Raw genomic sequence first — 16,974 nt, 5'->3', positions numbered from 1 at the left:
GTCCCTGTGAAACAAACCGATTGAATTAATGCGTCTCACTGCAAGAAGGTTTCCGACCCGGTGGTGATATCAGTTGAAGGAAAAAATACTGATGCAGATAAATATTTTGACATTGATTTTAACTTATTAAACTTATTTGATGAGGAGCCCTGTCCAGGGCCCCCACACAGACCAAGACACGGTCCACGGAATCGGGGGGCATCCTTTGTGGTGTCCCTGCGGGTTGTGGCAAGGAGAGGTCCACGGAATCGGGGGATACCCTTAGTAGTGTCCCTGCGGGTTGTGGACAAGGTGTAAAAGAAGGATTCCCATGAGTGACCAAGTTTCCCATACACTCACTAACTGAAGAAGTCATTTTTTTTTTTTTAAGTTTTCATCTTTTTATAGTGAATGAGGGTTACCAGGGATTGGTTGCTGGAAAGGACAGTGTGTATAGTTATCAAAGAGGTATTACTAGAGTCATGGTGGTGTATTCTACTTCCGCTTTTAAAATTAATCCCACAAGTATAGTAATAATCATAACAGACACACATATACATCATACTAGTAGTAGTAGTAGTACGTTTATTTATAAGGCGCCGCAAAGTGTCCGCAGCGCTGTACATAGCAAACAAAAAAAACAAATTACAAGGTAACATACAGGGTGTGTTGAAAGATACAGTATAAATAGGGGTATAGCTGGTCGTACTAAAATCAGCATCAGTTCAGAAGTAGGTGTCAAAATTGTCAAGGAGACTGAAGATGAAGTAGAGGAAGGGAAGAACAGGACAGGAGCACAGGTGAGGTAATGAGGTAGGGTGAGTACGTGAGGAAGGAGGGCCCTGCTCATAAGAGTTAACATACTAAAAATAGGTGGGTGGACGAACGAAATACAATAGGATAAGTAGGAACGGAGGGGAACGGAGGCAGGATAGGAGGATCAAAAGAGGTTAGGAGGAGGGATAGGCTAGTCGAAAAAAGTAAGTTTTGAGGGAGCGCTTGAAGGAGGTAAGGGAATCAGATAGCCTGATGGGTGGCGGGAGGTTGTTCCAGTGCAGGGGGGCAGCGCGAGAGAAATCTTGGACACGGGAGTGGGAGGAGGGGATTAGGTGAGAGGTCAGTCGGCGGTCAGCGATGGAGCGAAGTGGACGGGAGGGAGTGTGGATAGAGATCAGTGAAGAGAGGTAGGGAGCTGTGGAGGAGGAGAGAGCCTTGTAGGTGGTGGTGAGGAGTTTAAAGAGAACTCGGAAAGGAATGGGGAGCCAGTGAAGAGATAAACAGAGGGGGGAGGCGGAGGTAGAGCGGCGGGAGAGGAAGATGAGCCTAGCAGCAGCGTTAAGAATGGATTGGAGAGGTGCGAGGCGGGTGAGAGGTAGCCCAGAGAGAAGGATGTTGCAGTAGTCAAGGCGGGAGATGACAAGAGAGTGAATGAGAATTTTGGTCGCGTCAGTGGAGAGGAATGGTCTGATGCGTGAGATGTTGCGTAGGTGAAAGCGGCAAGACTGTGAGAGAGCACGAATGTGGGGGGTGAAAGAGAGGGAGGAGTCAATGATGACACCGAGGCAGCGCGTTTGGTCGGTGGACGTGATCTCGGTTTCACCAATGCTGATGGAGATAGTGGGAGAAGAGGGGATGTTCGGGGGATGGAAGATTAGAAGTTCAGTTTTAGCCATGTTTAGTTTCAGGAAGCGTTGGGTCATCCAGGCTGAGATGGCCGTGAGGCATTCGGAGACCTTGGACAGGAGTGATGGGGATAAGTCGGGGGAGGAGAGATAGATTAGGGTATCATCAGCATAAAGGTGGTAATGAAAACCATAGGAGCTGATGAGGGTGCCCAGAGAGGTGGTGTAGAGGGAGAGGAGAGGGCCAAGGACTGACCCTTGGGGAACACCGACTGGCTGGGGGGTAGTAGGAGAGGAGGAGCTCGGAGTGTAGACGGAGAAGGAGCGATCGGAGAGGTATGAGGTGAACCAGGAGAAGACCGTGCCAGTGATGCCAAAGGAGCGGAGGGTGTTGAGCAGGAGAGGGTGGTCAACAGTGTCAAAGGCAGCCGACAGATCAAGCTGGATGAGGATAGAGAAGAGGCCTTTGGATTTAGCCGATAGTAGATCGTTAGGCAGTTTCAGTGGAATGTAAAGGGCGGAACCCGGATTGGAGGGGGTCTAGAATGGAGTTAGCAGTAAGGTGGCTTAGGAGACGATTATAGGTCAGACGTTCTAGGAGTTTGGAGGCAAAAGGGAGGAGGGAGATGGGCCTGTAGTTGGATGGAGAGTTGGGGTCCAGATTTTTTTTTTTGAGAATTGGGGAGACAAGAGCGTGTTTGAAGGAGGAAGGGAAGATCCCAGAGGATAGGGAAAGATTAAAGAGGTGAGCCAGGTGAGAGCAGACTGATGGACTGAGACGACGGATAATATTGGAGGGGATAGGATCGAGCGGGCAGGTGGAGGGAGAAGCGGATTGAAGGATAGAGTGGACTTCAGCAGCAGTGGTGGGGTAAAATGAGGACAGGGGTTGGAAGGAGGGGAGTGGAGATGTAGGAGGGGAGGAGGGAGAGGGTGAGGTCATGGCAACAGTGATGGCAGTCCTGAGAGAGGAGATTTTGGTTGAAAAGTAGGTAGCAAAATCAGCGGCTACGATGGAGGACGGAAGAGCTGGAGGAGGGGGGGAGAGCAAGGAGTTGAAGGTGGCGAAGAGCCTGCTACTACTGATGCTCCCAGGTTTCCGTATGCATCAGAGGATGGTAAAAAAAATACTGATGGCCAATATGTTAAACTAATTAGAAGGTTTAAAATAAATATATGAGAAATAACATAAAAGTAACTAAGAACTCCCACACCAGAACCGTTGATAAAATACATCTGGTGAGGTATCAGTAAAGAAGGGGCATTCTGAGTAAGGATGGTTACAATGGTGCAAACATAATATCTATATGCAAACTGACATTTCTTCCTAAGACGCTCATCATGAGCTGATAGAAAGAACAATAAGGTAAACTGATTGTTGGGTATATTGTCATCTACGGTATCACTCCGGTAATGGTGGGTTAATGGCTACTTCCATTTCCTTCAAATCAAACAACACTTCACTTTCTATGTAGGATTCACACAAGTGAATCTTATGAGGTTACTGACTCTCCCTAGGTTTAAAATTAACAAAGTATCCAAAGTATAATCAGGAAAGTATCACATGTATTAACAAAAATGAATAACTGAACATGATTAGAGAAATGCTCTTGTAGAGAACATTAAATACAGGAAATTGCTAAAGAGTGCAATGACGAGTTATTTTGGAGTACAACAAAACATGTAGTTATCGTGTGACAGAGTTGGGTGAGCTAGATAAAAATCTTGATAAAACGGGTACTCATTGAATTGTTTCTTATGATGTTTTCTCAAACATACTGTCTCATAAGCCATGGACATTACCACAAGGATTATAGTATATTTACAAACTTAAGGTTTCTAAATGGTTACAAACAAGATCTATTGTAATACATTTTACTTTCACTAATTAATACAGTGGTAATCCAACATGAAGATTTGAAAGTAACATATGGTATATTAAAGAAACACATTTATTTACATTATCCCAAATTTATAAAATGTTATTTGAATTTGTGAGTATAATTAAAATATGGTACAAGCATCACAAATACTAAACTGATGGTGACGTTAAAAAGGAAAGTTGGATGCAATTATTTGGGTTCAAAATTAGTTTATTAAACAGGTGTGAGTGATGTGATTCCCTACATTTGGTTTATTTGGTTGAACCACAATAACCGGTTTGCATATATGAACTTTCATCGGAGATATGACGAAGTTCAGAGGATGAAACTTTTAAAACAGAAATAACGCATCAATAATTCTATGCTTTTTTTACACTCTGTTTTCTCAAAAACTGTTATTTATTGCTGCAGGTGGCGTTAGCTTGTTGCACAAGGAACTAGCCACGGCGTATGAGGCCTACCCTTTGCACTAAGCAGCACGTGTTTGTTAGAAGCAGCAACCATTTTGTCAATTATGACTTGCAGAAAAACATAAAATGGCTGAAGATTCAGAACAGTGCTTTAGAGGTGAGTACTTATAGAGAATTGTTTTGGGTTTTAGAAGCTTAAGAATGTGGTGTTGACAGTATAATGGAGCAAGGACAGACAGCTAGTCTCCACAAAGTTATCAGTAATATGGGAACAGGGCCACACATGCGTAGACCCCAAGGCCACTGAATCTTTCCCTAGTAACAAGGAAGTTGGGTGTTGGGTTAATTATGACATCATGATTGAAGCAGAGCTTGCCAATAAGACTCAATGCTTATGAGTAATTAATTCATGTGATTAAAGTTTAAATATCAGAGTTAGAGAAGGAAGGAGGAGGCAGTTGAGGAAGAACAGGCAGGCACAGGGGGCTTGAGGTAACAATGAAGGAGGTTTAATGGCTGATCACTGTCATAGAAACATAGAATTTGATGGCAGTTAAGAACCACTTGGCCCACCTAGTCTGCCCCTTTATTAAACATGTTACCTCAAACCATATTTGATCCTTATTTTTTGTAAGGATATCAATATGCCTATCCCAAGCATGTTTAAATTGTACTACTGTATTTGCCTCTACCACCTCTGATGGGATGCTATTCCCCTTATCTACTACTCTTTCTGTGAAGTAATTCTTCCTCAAATTTCCCTTGAATCTTCCTCCCTCTTGAAAGGTTTCCATTTTGATTTGATTTATAATTACTTTTAAAGTATTAGCTAATCAATTGTATGTTTCTTGTGTTAGTCTGCATTTGCAAATACCTGTAATTAAGCTATTTTTCAAGTAAAGCATTGTCATACAAGGTTATAAAGTAAATATATATAAGTTTGGGTTATCCATTATAAAAAAAGAGTTATCACCCCCCAACAGTACAGCACCTATGTGGCCCCACCCCCAAACAGCCTCTTTTTCACTCCCGGAGATGGTCCCGTCCACCTGCCTAATAGCGCTGGCTGCCCTTTCCCAGAGAGGGCAGCTCAAAAGTCGGTACTCAGGACTAGATTCTCTAAGCTTCAAAAGTGATAAAATGGAGAGTGATAAACAGCCAGCCAATCAGCTCCTACCTGCCATGTCACAGACTGTGTTTGAAAAATGTCAGGTAGGAGCTGATTGGCTGGCTGTTTATCACTCTCCATTTTATCACTTTTGAAGCTTAGAGAATCTGGCCCTCAGTCCGTTACACCCAGCATTTTACACCTAGCCTGATTCTCAGCCTGTTACACAAACTTGTTACACTCAGCCTGATACACCCATGGCCTGATCCGGGTTCACTTGCAAAAGCAAATGATCTTTCTAATGGACAAAACCATGTGCACTGCAGGTGGGGCAGATGTAACATGAACCTGAACCAGAGTCAGGCCCCAAGTAACAAAATTGGAACAATTAACAAGGAAAGAAGTCGTAGAGATCCAAGATTTGCTTCATGTACCAGAGATTGAGACAAATCAGTGTCACGCATTGACAGAGCCCCAGCAAAACAGCCCAGCAGCACACACTACACCTACCTGCACCTGTACAATGTCAGCTGCATTGTACAGGTGCTGGCCAGAGACAGGGACACCACGAGGGAGAACCAGCGGTTGCCACTTTGACCTATACACAGGTAGGATTTTGTGCATCCTATGGTCAGTAAATGTGAATTCACAATGTCATGGTGTTGCTGTATAATCAGATTTCTCGGCACTATTTGGATCAGAACTCACCTTATTCAGATCTTTCTTCAGACTCTGACATATTTCTGTCTTATTTTCTTCCAGAAGTTTCCCCAGAGCTTCCAGCTGAGACAGCCTAAACTGCAGGGGACGTGTTTTTCCCTCCCGGAAGCTGTGTCTCAATAGGTCAATGGTCTCCTTGTAGGATGCCATGGTTCTAGTGGGCAGGAGAATACACAATGCTGTATTAGTGTATAGTGCTGTGTATCAGGGTCTGTGTGTGTGAGAGTGTGTGTGTTATACAGAGTGCAGTGTATCAGGGAATGCACAACGCTGTATTAGTGTATAGTGCTGTGTATCAGGGTCTGTGTGTGTGTGAGAGTGTGTGTGTTATACAGAGTGCAGTGTATCAGGGAATGCACAATGCTGTATTAAGGCGTCTATACATTTATTAGGTTTGAACCTTATACACACTTTAAGCTAGCCTAAATAAAATAGCACACTGACGCAATAAAGACACAGACACCAAAGCATTAGATTTAAAGGTCATATATATATTTATTATGTGGTATGACCCCTCTTCATAAAGGGCTGGCAATAAGGCACAACGTAATGTCCAGCTCTAGCCACATCAAAATGGCACTGACTTAAATGCCCCAACTATCAAATACTGTATTAACATGGTGACGACTGAGACATCCCATCTGACTAAGGCTCAACCTAACGTTGGGAAGTCTCACCATACCTTATCTGGCCATTGTGGACACTCCTGTGAAGAAGTGCCCAAATTGTCCACGTGCAAAGGCAGGACACACCCGCTGCCTTTTCCAGGGGCAGTGCCTCCGGACACCCACTCATGCCACAAGTGACCGCTGGTCTGTCATCCCTGGAGGTTTAAATGAACAGTATTAATGCGCTCATCAATAATTAATTCTGGTACCCTTGGTTACTATTTGTCACGTTCCGTGAACCTGGTGAAGCACCAGCCGGAGTGTAGCGGAGGCTGGGTGCTTTGATGTAGGGATGTTGCATGAACAACAGAGCAGAAGGATGCCAATAAGTAAAATTTTACCTTTTAATGAAAGAGTCTGATACACAGTAGTAATAATTATGACTGAAGATAATAATGAAAGAACTGAAGACAATGAGTAACAATAATGATGAAGACAATGATGATATGACTGAAGATAATGATGAAGAAATTGAAGACGATGATAATAGGACTGAAGATATTGATGAAGGAATTTGAAGACGATGATAATATAAGCGAAGATATTGATGAAGGACTTGGAGATGGTGAAGCCAATGAGAATGGGGTTTTTCTGAATGAGGTTGTGGCTGCAGGGAACCAGTGATACTGGGCCACAGATAGTAACCGTCGGGATGAGAGGAGAAAGGATCACACCTTTGGGATGTTAGCCTTAATGTCTATTGAATCCCTATAGGCGGCAATGGCGAATCCGTGGTATCACTTGGTATTAGCAGTGGACAACCAGCAGGAGAGAGAATGTGGGAAGGCTTCACACCAAGGATGGGGAGTAAGGCTGTAGCTGTGATGAGCTGCAGGAATTGCCAGAGATGCACAGCGAGATGCTATCTATTGGAACAACATTGTACTGACTGGCGGTCTGGCCCAGCTAGTCAGTATTTATGTGCTGAGCTGCGGCATGATTGGCTGGGAGGATGACATCACAACTAGTGCTGCGAGGCATAGGCTCTAGGAACCAACAAGATGGCCGCCACCAGTAGGGCGACACATTTCAGCTGGCGAGGAATACTACGTGGAGGCGCTGCAGCCGGCGCTTCCTAACCTGAGGCCTAGGAGGACACGGATGCCATCATGGCGGATCTCACCCCATGCCGCCCGGAGCCAGAACGCCAGGACACTGCGAACCAGAACTGACACCCAGAGAAGGAACATGCACCATGGTGGGTGACAGAGCGGCAGAGCCCTGCAGGTCGGGACCGGAACCAGGAGCGGAGGTGAGTGCCAAGGTGGAGGGCATAGCGCCAGGGCACTGTAGGTCAGAGACAGCACTGGGAGCGAAGGTAACTGCCATGGTGGTCATGACACTATTCGATTATTCCACTATTTTTCTAGGTAGCTGATGATAGCTTTAATGTCTATTTCCGGTATTTAGCTTTAGCATTAAGTCATACTGCTTTGCATGATTATTTATTGTTTGGAATTTATGATCTGCCGTGTTTTCAAGTGATTTGCATATATATTGTTATTAAGTGTCTGTTATTCTATTGCCTGTTTATTTTGCCCCCATTTGATGTGTTTTTAATTATGTATTGTGTATGTGTACGGGTAACCATGGAGATGATTGTCCTTCCAGGATGCTCTCTGTGTACCCGCAATTATGTCCTGACGCAATTCGCAACCCCCCCCTCCCGCAATTCATGCCCCCTCCCACGCTTTGCGGACCCCCGCCCTCTCCTGCGATTCGCGGACACCTGCGCCCCCTCCCTCCCTTGATTCACGGCACACCCCGCGCCCCTCCCACAATTCACGGCACCCCTAAGCCCCTCTTTAGTCCCCCGTATACTCACACACCCCTATCACTACCCAACTTCCTGCTCTCCTGAACCGTAACTTCCACCACTGGGGAGTCGCTGACGCTGTTTTGCCCACATGCCCCTATCATGCCTCATAGCCCAGCCTCCTGCTCTCATGTACCCTAACTCCCACCCAGTAGGAGGAGACACTGACTAAGGGCCACCATCCTGTACTCCTGTACTGCCACGCTGGACCCTCACCCATTGGCAGAAGCTGCACAGTATCTCCCACCCTCCTCTTTAGTCCCCCTTATTCCCACACACCCCTATCACTACCCAGCCTTCTGTTTTCCTGTGTCGTGACCTCTGCCAGTGGGGAGCCGCTGACTCAAAAACACCCTACTATACTATTGCACACACACACCTAAACAACATGCACACACAGCCCCCCCCCACACCCACAAATGTCACTGTACCATCCACACTATCAATGTACATCTTACTCTGTAACCGCTTTTTAATTAAAACAATACACCCCCCTTCCACATCATATGCTCTCTATTTAACACATTTCACCTATAACTCAAGTTGCAATACAGGCCATCTTACATACAATTCTAGCCATCTTTCTCTGTACTTCTTTACTTTCATGGCGCCAGCATGGCGCCGCGCATCAGAGTCCCCTTGCGGGGCTCGCTTCGCTCGCCCACGCTGCGGGCTCGGTGGCTCGCTACGCTCGCCACGCTATTTAAATCAACTTCATGCCAACATGGATAGTGGAGGTATGAACTATCCATGTTGGCATGGCGTTAACTTCCTTTATTTTACATAGTTTGTGGCGAGCGTAGAAGGCGGAAGTAGCACGGCGCCATGCTGGCGCCGTGAAAGTAAAGAAGTACCTCTTTCTCATATACAAATGTTCACAAATTAAGGGGGCGCAGCCCCTTACGACGGTGTGAAGAGCGCCCGTAGGGCGCGATGAATCACCTAGTGTGTATATATATTCCACATAGATATACTGTTACCATTTTCAGAACACATCAAGATGACAATATTATCAGTATGCTAAAATACTACTTTATTATTGTGCAATAATATACCTGCTGCAGCTGTGAACTTTTACTTAGTCTCTTTCTATTAGGTAGTCACTATAACCAAAGCGGCTATTTTTGTTTTGTAGATTGGAGTCCCGCACTGAGTATCCTGACAGTCGACTTATTTGGGATTCAGTATGAAATCCCGGCAGTCGGGATCCCGGCGTTCAAAATCCCGACGCCGGAATCCCGACCACCGAAATCCAGACAAGGGGGGGACGTGGAACGCCCCCCCTTGCGGGCTCACCACGCAGCGGGCCCGGTGCCTCGCTACGCTTGGCACGCTAATTTATTCTCCCTCCAGGGGTGTCGTGGACACCCACGGAGGGATAAAGTGTCGGGATTTCGGCGGTCGGGATTCCGGCGTCGGGATTCTGAACGCCGGGATCCCAACCGCCGGGATTTTAACTGCATCCCCTTATTTGTAATCCACAAGTGAAAGTGAATCAGGTAATAATTGCTGGCTTTCTCACACTGTAACAACACTGTAACAACACAGTATATATTCTCTTTCCACTTTTCTTCATATTCTTTCCTTAAGCGTATAACTCACTGTATAAGTCTTTACACCTTATTGCTTATTACAGTCAGTATTTCTCCATCAAATAATATTAGTCAGGGAAAGATTCTTATTTTCTCCTTCTGATGAGGAAGCACATAAATGTCTGCCTGTTGTACAGTTAGCATCTGAGGTAAATGCTGTCTCTCTGTTACCCCTGAATTAGGTTGTTAGCTTACTTGCTGGGATAATATTTCTTTCAAGATATACATTTAGGTGAGATAGGAGCGTATTACAGCCTTCCTGAGGTAAAATGTCACTTTTCTGCCTGCGGCTGTGCATAAATATTGCTGACTTTAGTTTTATGAGGTAAAATGTCTTTAAACGGTATACAGCGATGTAGGTAAATATGAGAATACCCCTTTTCTGTGCTGGTATAAATGTAGTTTGGGGCTGGACTCACCACACCTCTCCTTTTATCGTTTACAATCCAACAGGTGACAGCTATAACTTAAGAGGGAATCCTAGGAACTGATGAGCCGTCTCCACCTGCCCCCAGTAAGTATAAGCATTGTCCATGCTCCCTCTGTCTGCCATACTCTTTCTCCCTGGACCTCTCCTCACAGACTGCACAACTGCTCAACCTCCTTCTGACATAGGCCTTGTGACATGCTACAGACTTTCTGTGCAGCTGCCGAGGTTGCTGGGAATTATTCACCACTGTAAACAAATTCACTATAGTGGGATTCATCATGAAACACAATACTGTACATTATATAGCAGGTTATTACATATTTATGTATGTACAGTATGTACAGTATGTGTATATGTTTGTGTGTCATAGTTGCCTCCCCTCCTGCATTCTGCAGGAGACTCCCTGAAATAACAGCAATCTCCCTCTCTCCCTCATTAGTCTACCAATCTCCTCCATGTCCCCTAGCCCACATTATGGGCAGTATTCAATGAGAAAGTTCTCCGTGCATGGAGAGCGTTTTATTTCGCTCTTCATGCACTCTCCGTGTTTTCCGGAGATTCTCCATGTTTGGAGATTCTCCATCACGGCACTTTACCCACTATTCAATGTGGCTGATGCTCTCCGCCACTCGCGGCGAGTCTTAACCCCTGCAGCGGACGAGCGTCCGCGGCAGGGAGCTTTCAGGGAGCCGGGGGACGGAAGCAGCCAGAGAGATTAAAGTCTCCCTGGCTGCTCCAGAGGAATGTGGTGGGGAGGGGGGCTCCCCAGGACCCAGGCAGCACAGGCTGCCCCCCCCCCCTATAGCCAGCGGGGGACCCAGTATTCACTGCACCCGATCGTGCATATTAACGATCGGGTGCAGTGAATATATGAATATGTAATGAGCAGCTCGAGCGCTCCGGCCCCCTGCTGGCTGCACTGTGTAAAAAAAAAAAAAAAATTACAAAATATTTTTTTTTTATTAAATATATAAATATATAAGCACATGAATAAAAATAACATGCCCCTTCACAGACAAAAAAAACCTGATTTTTTTACACCAAAATTAAAAAAAAAAAACCTTTTAGTTTAAAAGTTCACATTCCAGCTCCCCATCAAAAGATGGAGAATTGCTACACGGAGAGACACGGAGAAAATCACTTAGAAAGACGGAGAATATTTCACATTCAATAGGGTTGCTCGCTTTTGGAGAGCAAAATGCTCCGTCCAAGGCGAACAAAGCACAAATTCTCCACAAAACACGGAGAACTTTTCTCATTGAATACTGCCCTATGTAGCTGTTACATTTTTGGGCAAAAAAGGAATGAAAGATAGATACATTTACAGTGAATAATCAGCACCATTCCCAGCACTGGTAATAAAACACAATGGTCCCTTTGGCTACATGCATTTCTTGTGGCCATTTATATGGAACCACCTGTAAAACACAATAGATGAACAGTCCCTGACACATATCAGTGACTTTTCCCCTTTCACACTGCACTTGTTAAATGGTATATTGCCATTTTTTTCACATTTCAACATGTTTAAGGCTGCAGTGGGAAAGCACCAGAGTTGATTTACCAGTTAGAGATAACCGGTATTTCAAAACGTTTAAAAAGCCGAGTCCTACACGTTTCAGAGCCGGTCTTTATGCAGTGAGAATGGCTCTGAAACTGTATTTAGTAAAAACAACAGATTACAGACCTGTGATAGGCTGTCCCCTGCATTCTGCCTTGAAACGTGTTCAGGGGATTAAACGGGTTGACTGATGTGAATGGTATTGAAACGTTATTTAAAACAGTAATCTACTGCAATGTGAAGGCTCGGACCCATTTTAAATACCGTTTAAAAATACCGTTTTTTTTTAACGTTTAGGCAGTGTGAAAGTGGTATAACTGCTTTGGGGCTCATCTACATTTGTACATAAGTCATTTTAAAAGATTTCTCTCAGATGCAGTAGACCACAATAAAGCTTCAAGGTGCCACATTCACAATCTCTCCATATTCTCCCTGAAACTAGTATTCAAAAGTAGGCAAGTATGGTGTGTGTATCAGGGTCTGTGTGTGTGTGAGTGTTATATAGAGTGCAGTGTACCAGAGATAGATACCAGCCTTTTTTCCTGGGTGTAGTGCTGGTGTGAAAGGGTCCTGTGCCAAAATTCTGGGAGCCATGCCCCAGCATTTCCACCCTGATTGAAACCAGGGTTGTTCCTAGGGTTACCACCTTTGTGTTGAGAGATTCCCGGACAGTGGCCCGCCCCTTGAACCACCCCCAGCCCACCCCTTGACCCGCCTAATTTTTTTTTACCTTTGCTTTAGTTCAGTTCTTGATTTTGCACACCGTAATGCCAGTTACACATTACATCACACACTGTAATGCCCATTACACGTTATGCCACACACCGTGATGCCCATACGACCCCCAAGGATGGTAACACATGCCAATTACTTTCATCTATTATAAACACTTCCAGAATTGGACCTTTCACTATACCTGATAGCAACCATTGCTCATTTTATATGTGTATTTTATGTGATCTATGTATATCACTTTGGTATTAATTAAATATTAATTTGAGAACCGTCTTGTCATATTATTGGAAGCAGCTAGCGCTGGTACATCCATTTGTTGTTCAGTCATAGGTAAGTGCACATTACCGGTTCTTGTATACCATTTGTTTGTACAAATTGCTTCACTTTTCATATGATGGTTATCCTCACAATTGCTACGGAGCTGTAGGCTGCCGCTGGAGGTGGTGTATAGGCTTCCGCACACAGGAGTTGGTATCCGCTCATATAGGTGACCAGATGTATTAGAAGCCACCGGAGGGGTCCATGGAGTGGTGTCCGCCAAATGAACAGCAATAGTAGGCAAAGATTAGAGGCTTCCGCACACAAATGATGTCCTCTCACGTGGGTGACCAGTTGGAATGTTGAGTCACCGGAGGGATCCTGCGAGTGGTGTCCGCCAGATAGAGAGCAATGGGGTGCAAATGGTAGATTGCAGCTGGAGCCAAAGTAACCACATCAATAGGTAGTCCTCAGTGAACAATCCTGGGTATGAAATCTTACGCGTTTCACTGCTAACTGCAGCTTTATCCACTGCTCTCTCACCAGGAGGAGCTGCTTCCGGACCCGGAGGAGGGTGGTGTCCTCGCCGCCTGCAGCACTCCACTGTGTGTAGGCCAGGAGAGGAAGCTGTACTGTGCATAATTGGCCAGCTGGCAAAGCCGGGCTGAATCATCCTGGAACCTGCACGCAGCGGCCTGCCTGACTTTGCTTGTGGGGGCTCCCAGCTGTAGTGTGTGCATGTTTACAGAAGGCATGTGCAATCCCGGGGATCGGCGCAGTCAGCCCTATACCTGTTGTGGGTGGCCCTGGAACACAAAAATGACCCGGCCTGGGGGCAGTTGGAACCCTGCTGGCTGGGCTTGCGCAGTGGTGGTGACTGGGCTCACAGTCCAGTCACAGTGACACAGGGAGGGACAGCAGACAGCGCCGGGGCGGGGAGCAAATGCAATTGACTCCGGACACCGGTCTCAGTTACCGGACTGTCCGGAGTAATCCCGGACGGGTGGTAACCCTAGTTGTTCCCGGGATCTTTCCAGGGTACTGGCCAGTATGTTGCGGTGTAAATGGGTAACCCAGGTCCCATTCAAAGTATGGAGGAGGCAGCAGTGTCAGCTCCAGGTGCTGCCTTCTCCCCCGCTCCTCGACAACACACTGTTGCTCTGCTCCACCCCAGTGTGAAGCATGTCTCAGCTTCAGAGCTTAAAGACCGCAAAATGCCGGGTCGCTCCTGGAATGGACCCGTGTATAAGGGGGTTATTCTAGTTCACTCTCAAAGCAAATTCCTTCTCGAATGGACAAAACTATATGCACGGCAGCGGGGTAGATGTAACTTGTGCAGAGAGAATTAGATTTGGGTGGGGTTTTACTTCAAAGTGAGATCTATATTGCAGTGTGGAGGCTGCACACGGGCCACATCCTTCCATAGCGCCCAACACTATCTTATAACGTATAGACTGCAGTTTGCAGTGTGTGGTGTGCAGAGTGCAGTGTATCAGAGTTTGCAGTGTGTGAGTGGTGGGCAGAGCACAGTGTATCAGAGTTTGCAGTGTGTGGTGTGTAGAGCGCAGTGTATCAGAGTTTGCAGTGTTTGTGTGGTGTGCAGAGCACAGTGTATCAGAGTTTGCAGTGTTTGTGTGGTGTGCAGAGCACAGTGTATCAGAGTTTGCAGTGTGTGCAGGGCCGGCGCCACCACTAGGCAAACCTAGGCATTTGCCTAGGGCGCCGGCCACTGGAGGGCGGAAAATGCCGCCCGGGTACCTGTCCTACCGGCGCTGTCAATTTCAATCTGGCGGCGGAGGCAGCGGGGGTCCCTGCAGTCTATTAAAAATCACGAGCGCTATCCGCCGGGCTATGCGGAAGCGCTTCTAGTGTGAAAACTCTGGCAGCACGGCGCACGCTGATCTCAGCCAATCAGCGTGCTGCCAGAGTTTTCACACTAGAAGCGCTTCCGCATAGCCCGGCGGATAGCGCTCGTGATTTTTAATAGACTGCAGGGACCCCCGCTGCCTCCGCCGCCAGATTGAAATAGACAGCGCCGGTAGGACAGGTACCACACCTCACACACACCATCCACCATCCACCCCCCCCCCCCCCCACCCACCCGGCACCGGGGCGCCCCCAGCCCGACTCGCCTGGGGCGCTCCGGTGCCTTGCACCGGCCCTGAGTGTGTGTGGTGGGCAGAGTGCAGTGTATCAGAGTTTGCAGTGTGTGTGGTGGGCAGAGTGCAGTGTATCAGAGTTTGCAGTGTGTGTGGTGGGCAGAGTGCAGTGTATCAGAGTTTGTAGGGTGTGAGTGGTAAACAGAGCACAGTGTATCAGAGTTTGCAGTGTGTGGTGTGTAGAGCGCAGTGTATCAGAGTTTGCAGTGTGTGTGGTGTGCAGAGCACAGTGTATCAGAGTTTGCAGTGTGTGTGGTGGGCAGAGCGCAGTGTATCAGAGTTTGCAGTGTGTGTGGTGTGCAGAGCAGAGTGTATCAGGTTGCTAGTATACCAGTACTATGTATCAAGGGGTTCTTTACATTGTTATGTCTCCCAGCCTGTGCTGTATATTGTTACCTCTGTCTCTGCTCCAGACCCTTCGCTTCCTCCTGACAGCAGCTGAGATGGGAGGAGAGAGTCAGATCTTCATGAGGAAGTTAGAGAACAGAAGGAAGAGGGAGGAGAATAATTACACAATGCACAGACTACTCCAACAGTCACATAAGGGGTGAAATGTAACAGGGTGAGATATTCAGAAAGTGAGAGATTTGGTAAGAAATCTCCAGGTGTTTTTTAAAGCGGCAATCATTTACTCTGCACAGCCAGTTTGATTTTGAAGTGTAAATGATTTAAAAAAAACCTGGAGATTTCTTACCAAATCTATCACTTTCTGAATCTCTCATCCGATTACATTTCACCCAAGGAGTCACTTGTTTATTTTACAGCTTAATACCTGTATAAATAATAGGAGGAGGCAAAGTCTGTAATGTGATGTAATGTGTATTGAACTGTGGTGCTCTTTATTTGTACTGTATTTTTGTTATTTATTCAATGTTATGCCAAGCTTTGTCTCCCTGTATTGTTCCTTTGTACGGCGCTGCGAAACACTTGTGGCGCCTTATAAATAAAATTATAATAATAATAATAATAAAGTCTGAGCTACTGGATGATAACAGCAAAGTGTGATTGTAGGCTCGCACATTAAAGGAGCGATTCTTCACATAAGGCGTCTACTGCATTATTGAGATGAACCTTTTCTTTCAACTTAAACCTTGATTACCCCTAGAAGTAAATCACACGGACACATGACCTGAAATAACTCACACGGACACGTGACCTGAAATAACGACACGGACAACCACTGCATAAGTTTAAAAGGTCAAGGGTATTTATTGGGTAGAGACTAGTTCCCATGCAGTATTGGTTACAGGATGAGACGTTCAGTGAGGGCGGAAGTTGTTAGATGCCCTTACAACGTTTTTTAATTTATGTGTAATTCATGTAGGTGTCGGTTGTTTTTTTTTTTTTTTGCAGCATTGTACCCTCGCGGGCTCGCTACGCTCACACGCTTCGGGCACGGTGGCTCGCTTCGCTCACCACAGATTTATATTCCCCCTCCAGGTATACGTGGACCCAGTATACCTGCAGTTTGGGAAAATTACCAAAACTGCATGGGATCTAGACACTACTGTATTTATTGTGGTATGACCCTATTGAAAAGGGATGGCCTAGAGAGCGCTTGGAGACCAGCCAGTCATAAAACGTTAGCAATGGCGGCGACTACAACGCCCCAACTAGTAACCAGGGCGATGAACCGCCCCCATTGAATTCAAAGCCAGCCTGCGCTGTGACTGTCTTGCCGCCCCTCCTAGGGCATGATGAGGACAGTTCTAAAAGTGTCCTGCGTCCCCCCTCAGAGGCAGAACTCACCTGCCGCGTCCGTAAATAGCTGAAGCCTGGCATTTGGTGCCAGTTCAGAGGGCCAGAGCAGTTCCCGGTTAAAGTTCACCAGGAATGATGCCCAGACGACCATGTCGTCTCTGATTTCCCTGGACAACCTGACCATGTGATGTGGGTCCCGTGTCCCCGCTGTGGCCCTCTCTAACTTGCGGCAAAACACCCTGCCCATCGGTATGACCCTGCATGCGAAGTTCAGTGAGCCCAGTAATGACTGTACCTGTCGAAGTTGTGCCTTGTTACGCGGCAAGCATTCC

At 46.3% G+C, this 16,974-nt stretch overlaps 1 protein-coding gene across 1 annotated transcript in view; it reads right to left on the bottom strand.

Annotated features, from left to right (window-relative positions):
• The window catches only part of LOC146058355 (aldehyde dehydrogenase family 3 member B1-like), a 216,865-nt gene extending 201,384 nt beyond the window's left edge, over positions 1-15,481 (bottom strand). The window contains exons 1-2 of the mRNA XM_083170638.1: positions 15,338-15,481; positions 5,711-5,876 (exon numbers count right to left, since the gene is read on the bottom strand). Of these exons, the coding sequence (XP_083026764.1) occupies positions 5,711-5,872 (162 nt within the window). The 5' untranslated portion in view covers positions 5,873-5,876; positions 15,338-15,481. The remainder of the gene's footprint in view (positions 1-5,710; positions 5,877-15,337) is intronic.
• Between the last annotated feature and the right edge of the window lie 1,493 nt (positions 15,482-16,974).

The sequence above is a fragment of the Crinia signifera genome, chromosome 2 (genome assembly GCF_055691185.1).
Source record: "Crinia signifera chromosome 2, ASM5569118v1, whole genome shotgun sequence".
NCBI classification, from domain to species: domain Eukaryota; kingdom Metazoa; phylum Chordata; class Amphibia; order Anura; family Myobatrachidae; genus Crinia; species Crinia signifera.
This window is presented reverse-complemented; position numbering and strand designations above follow the sequence as displayed.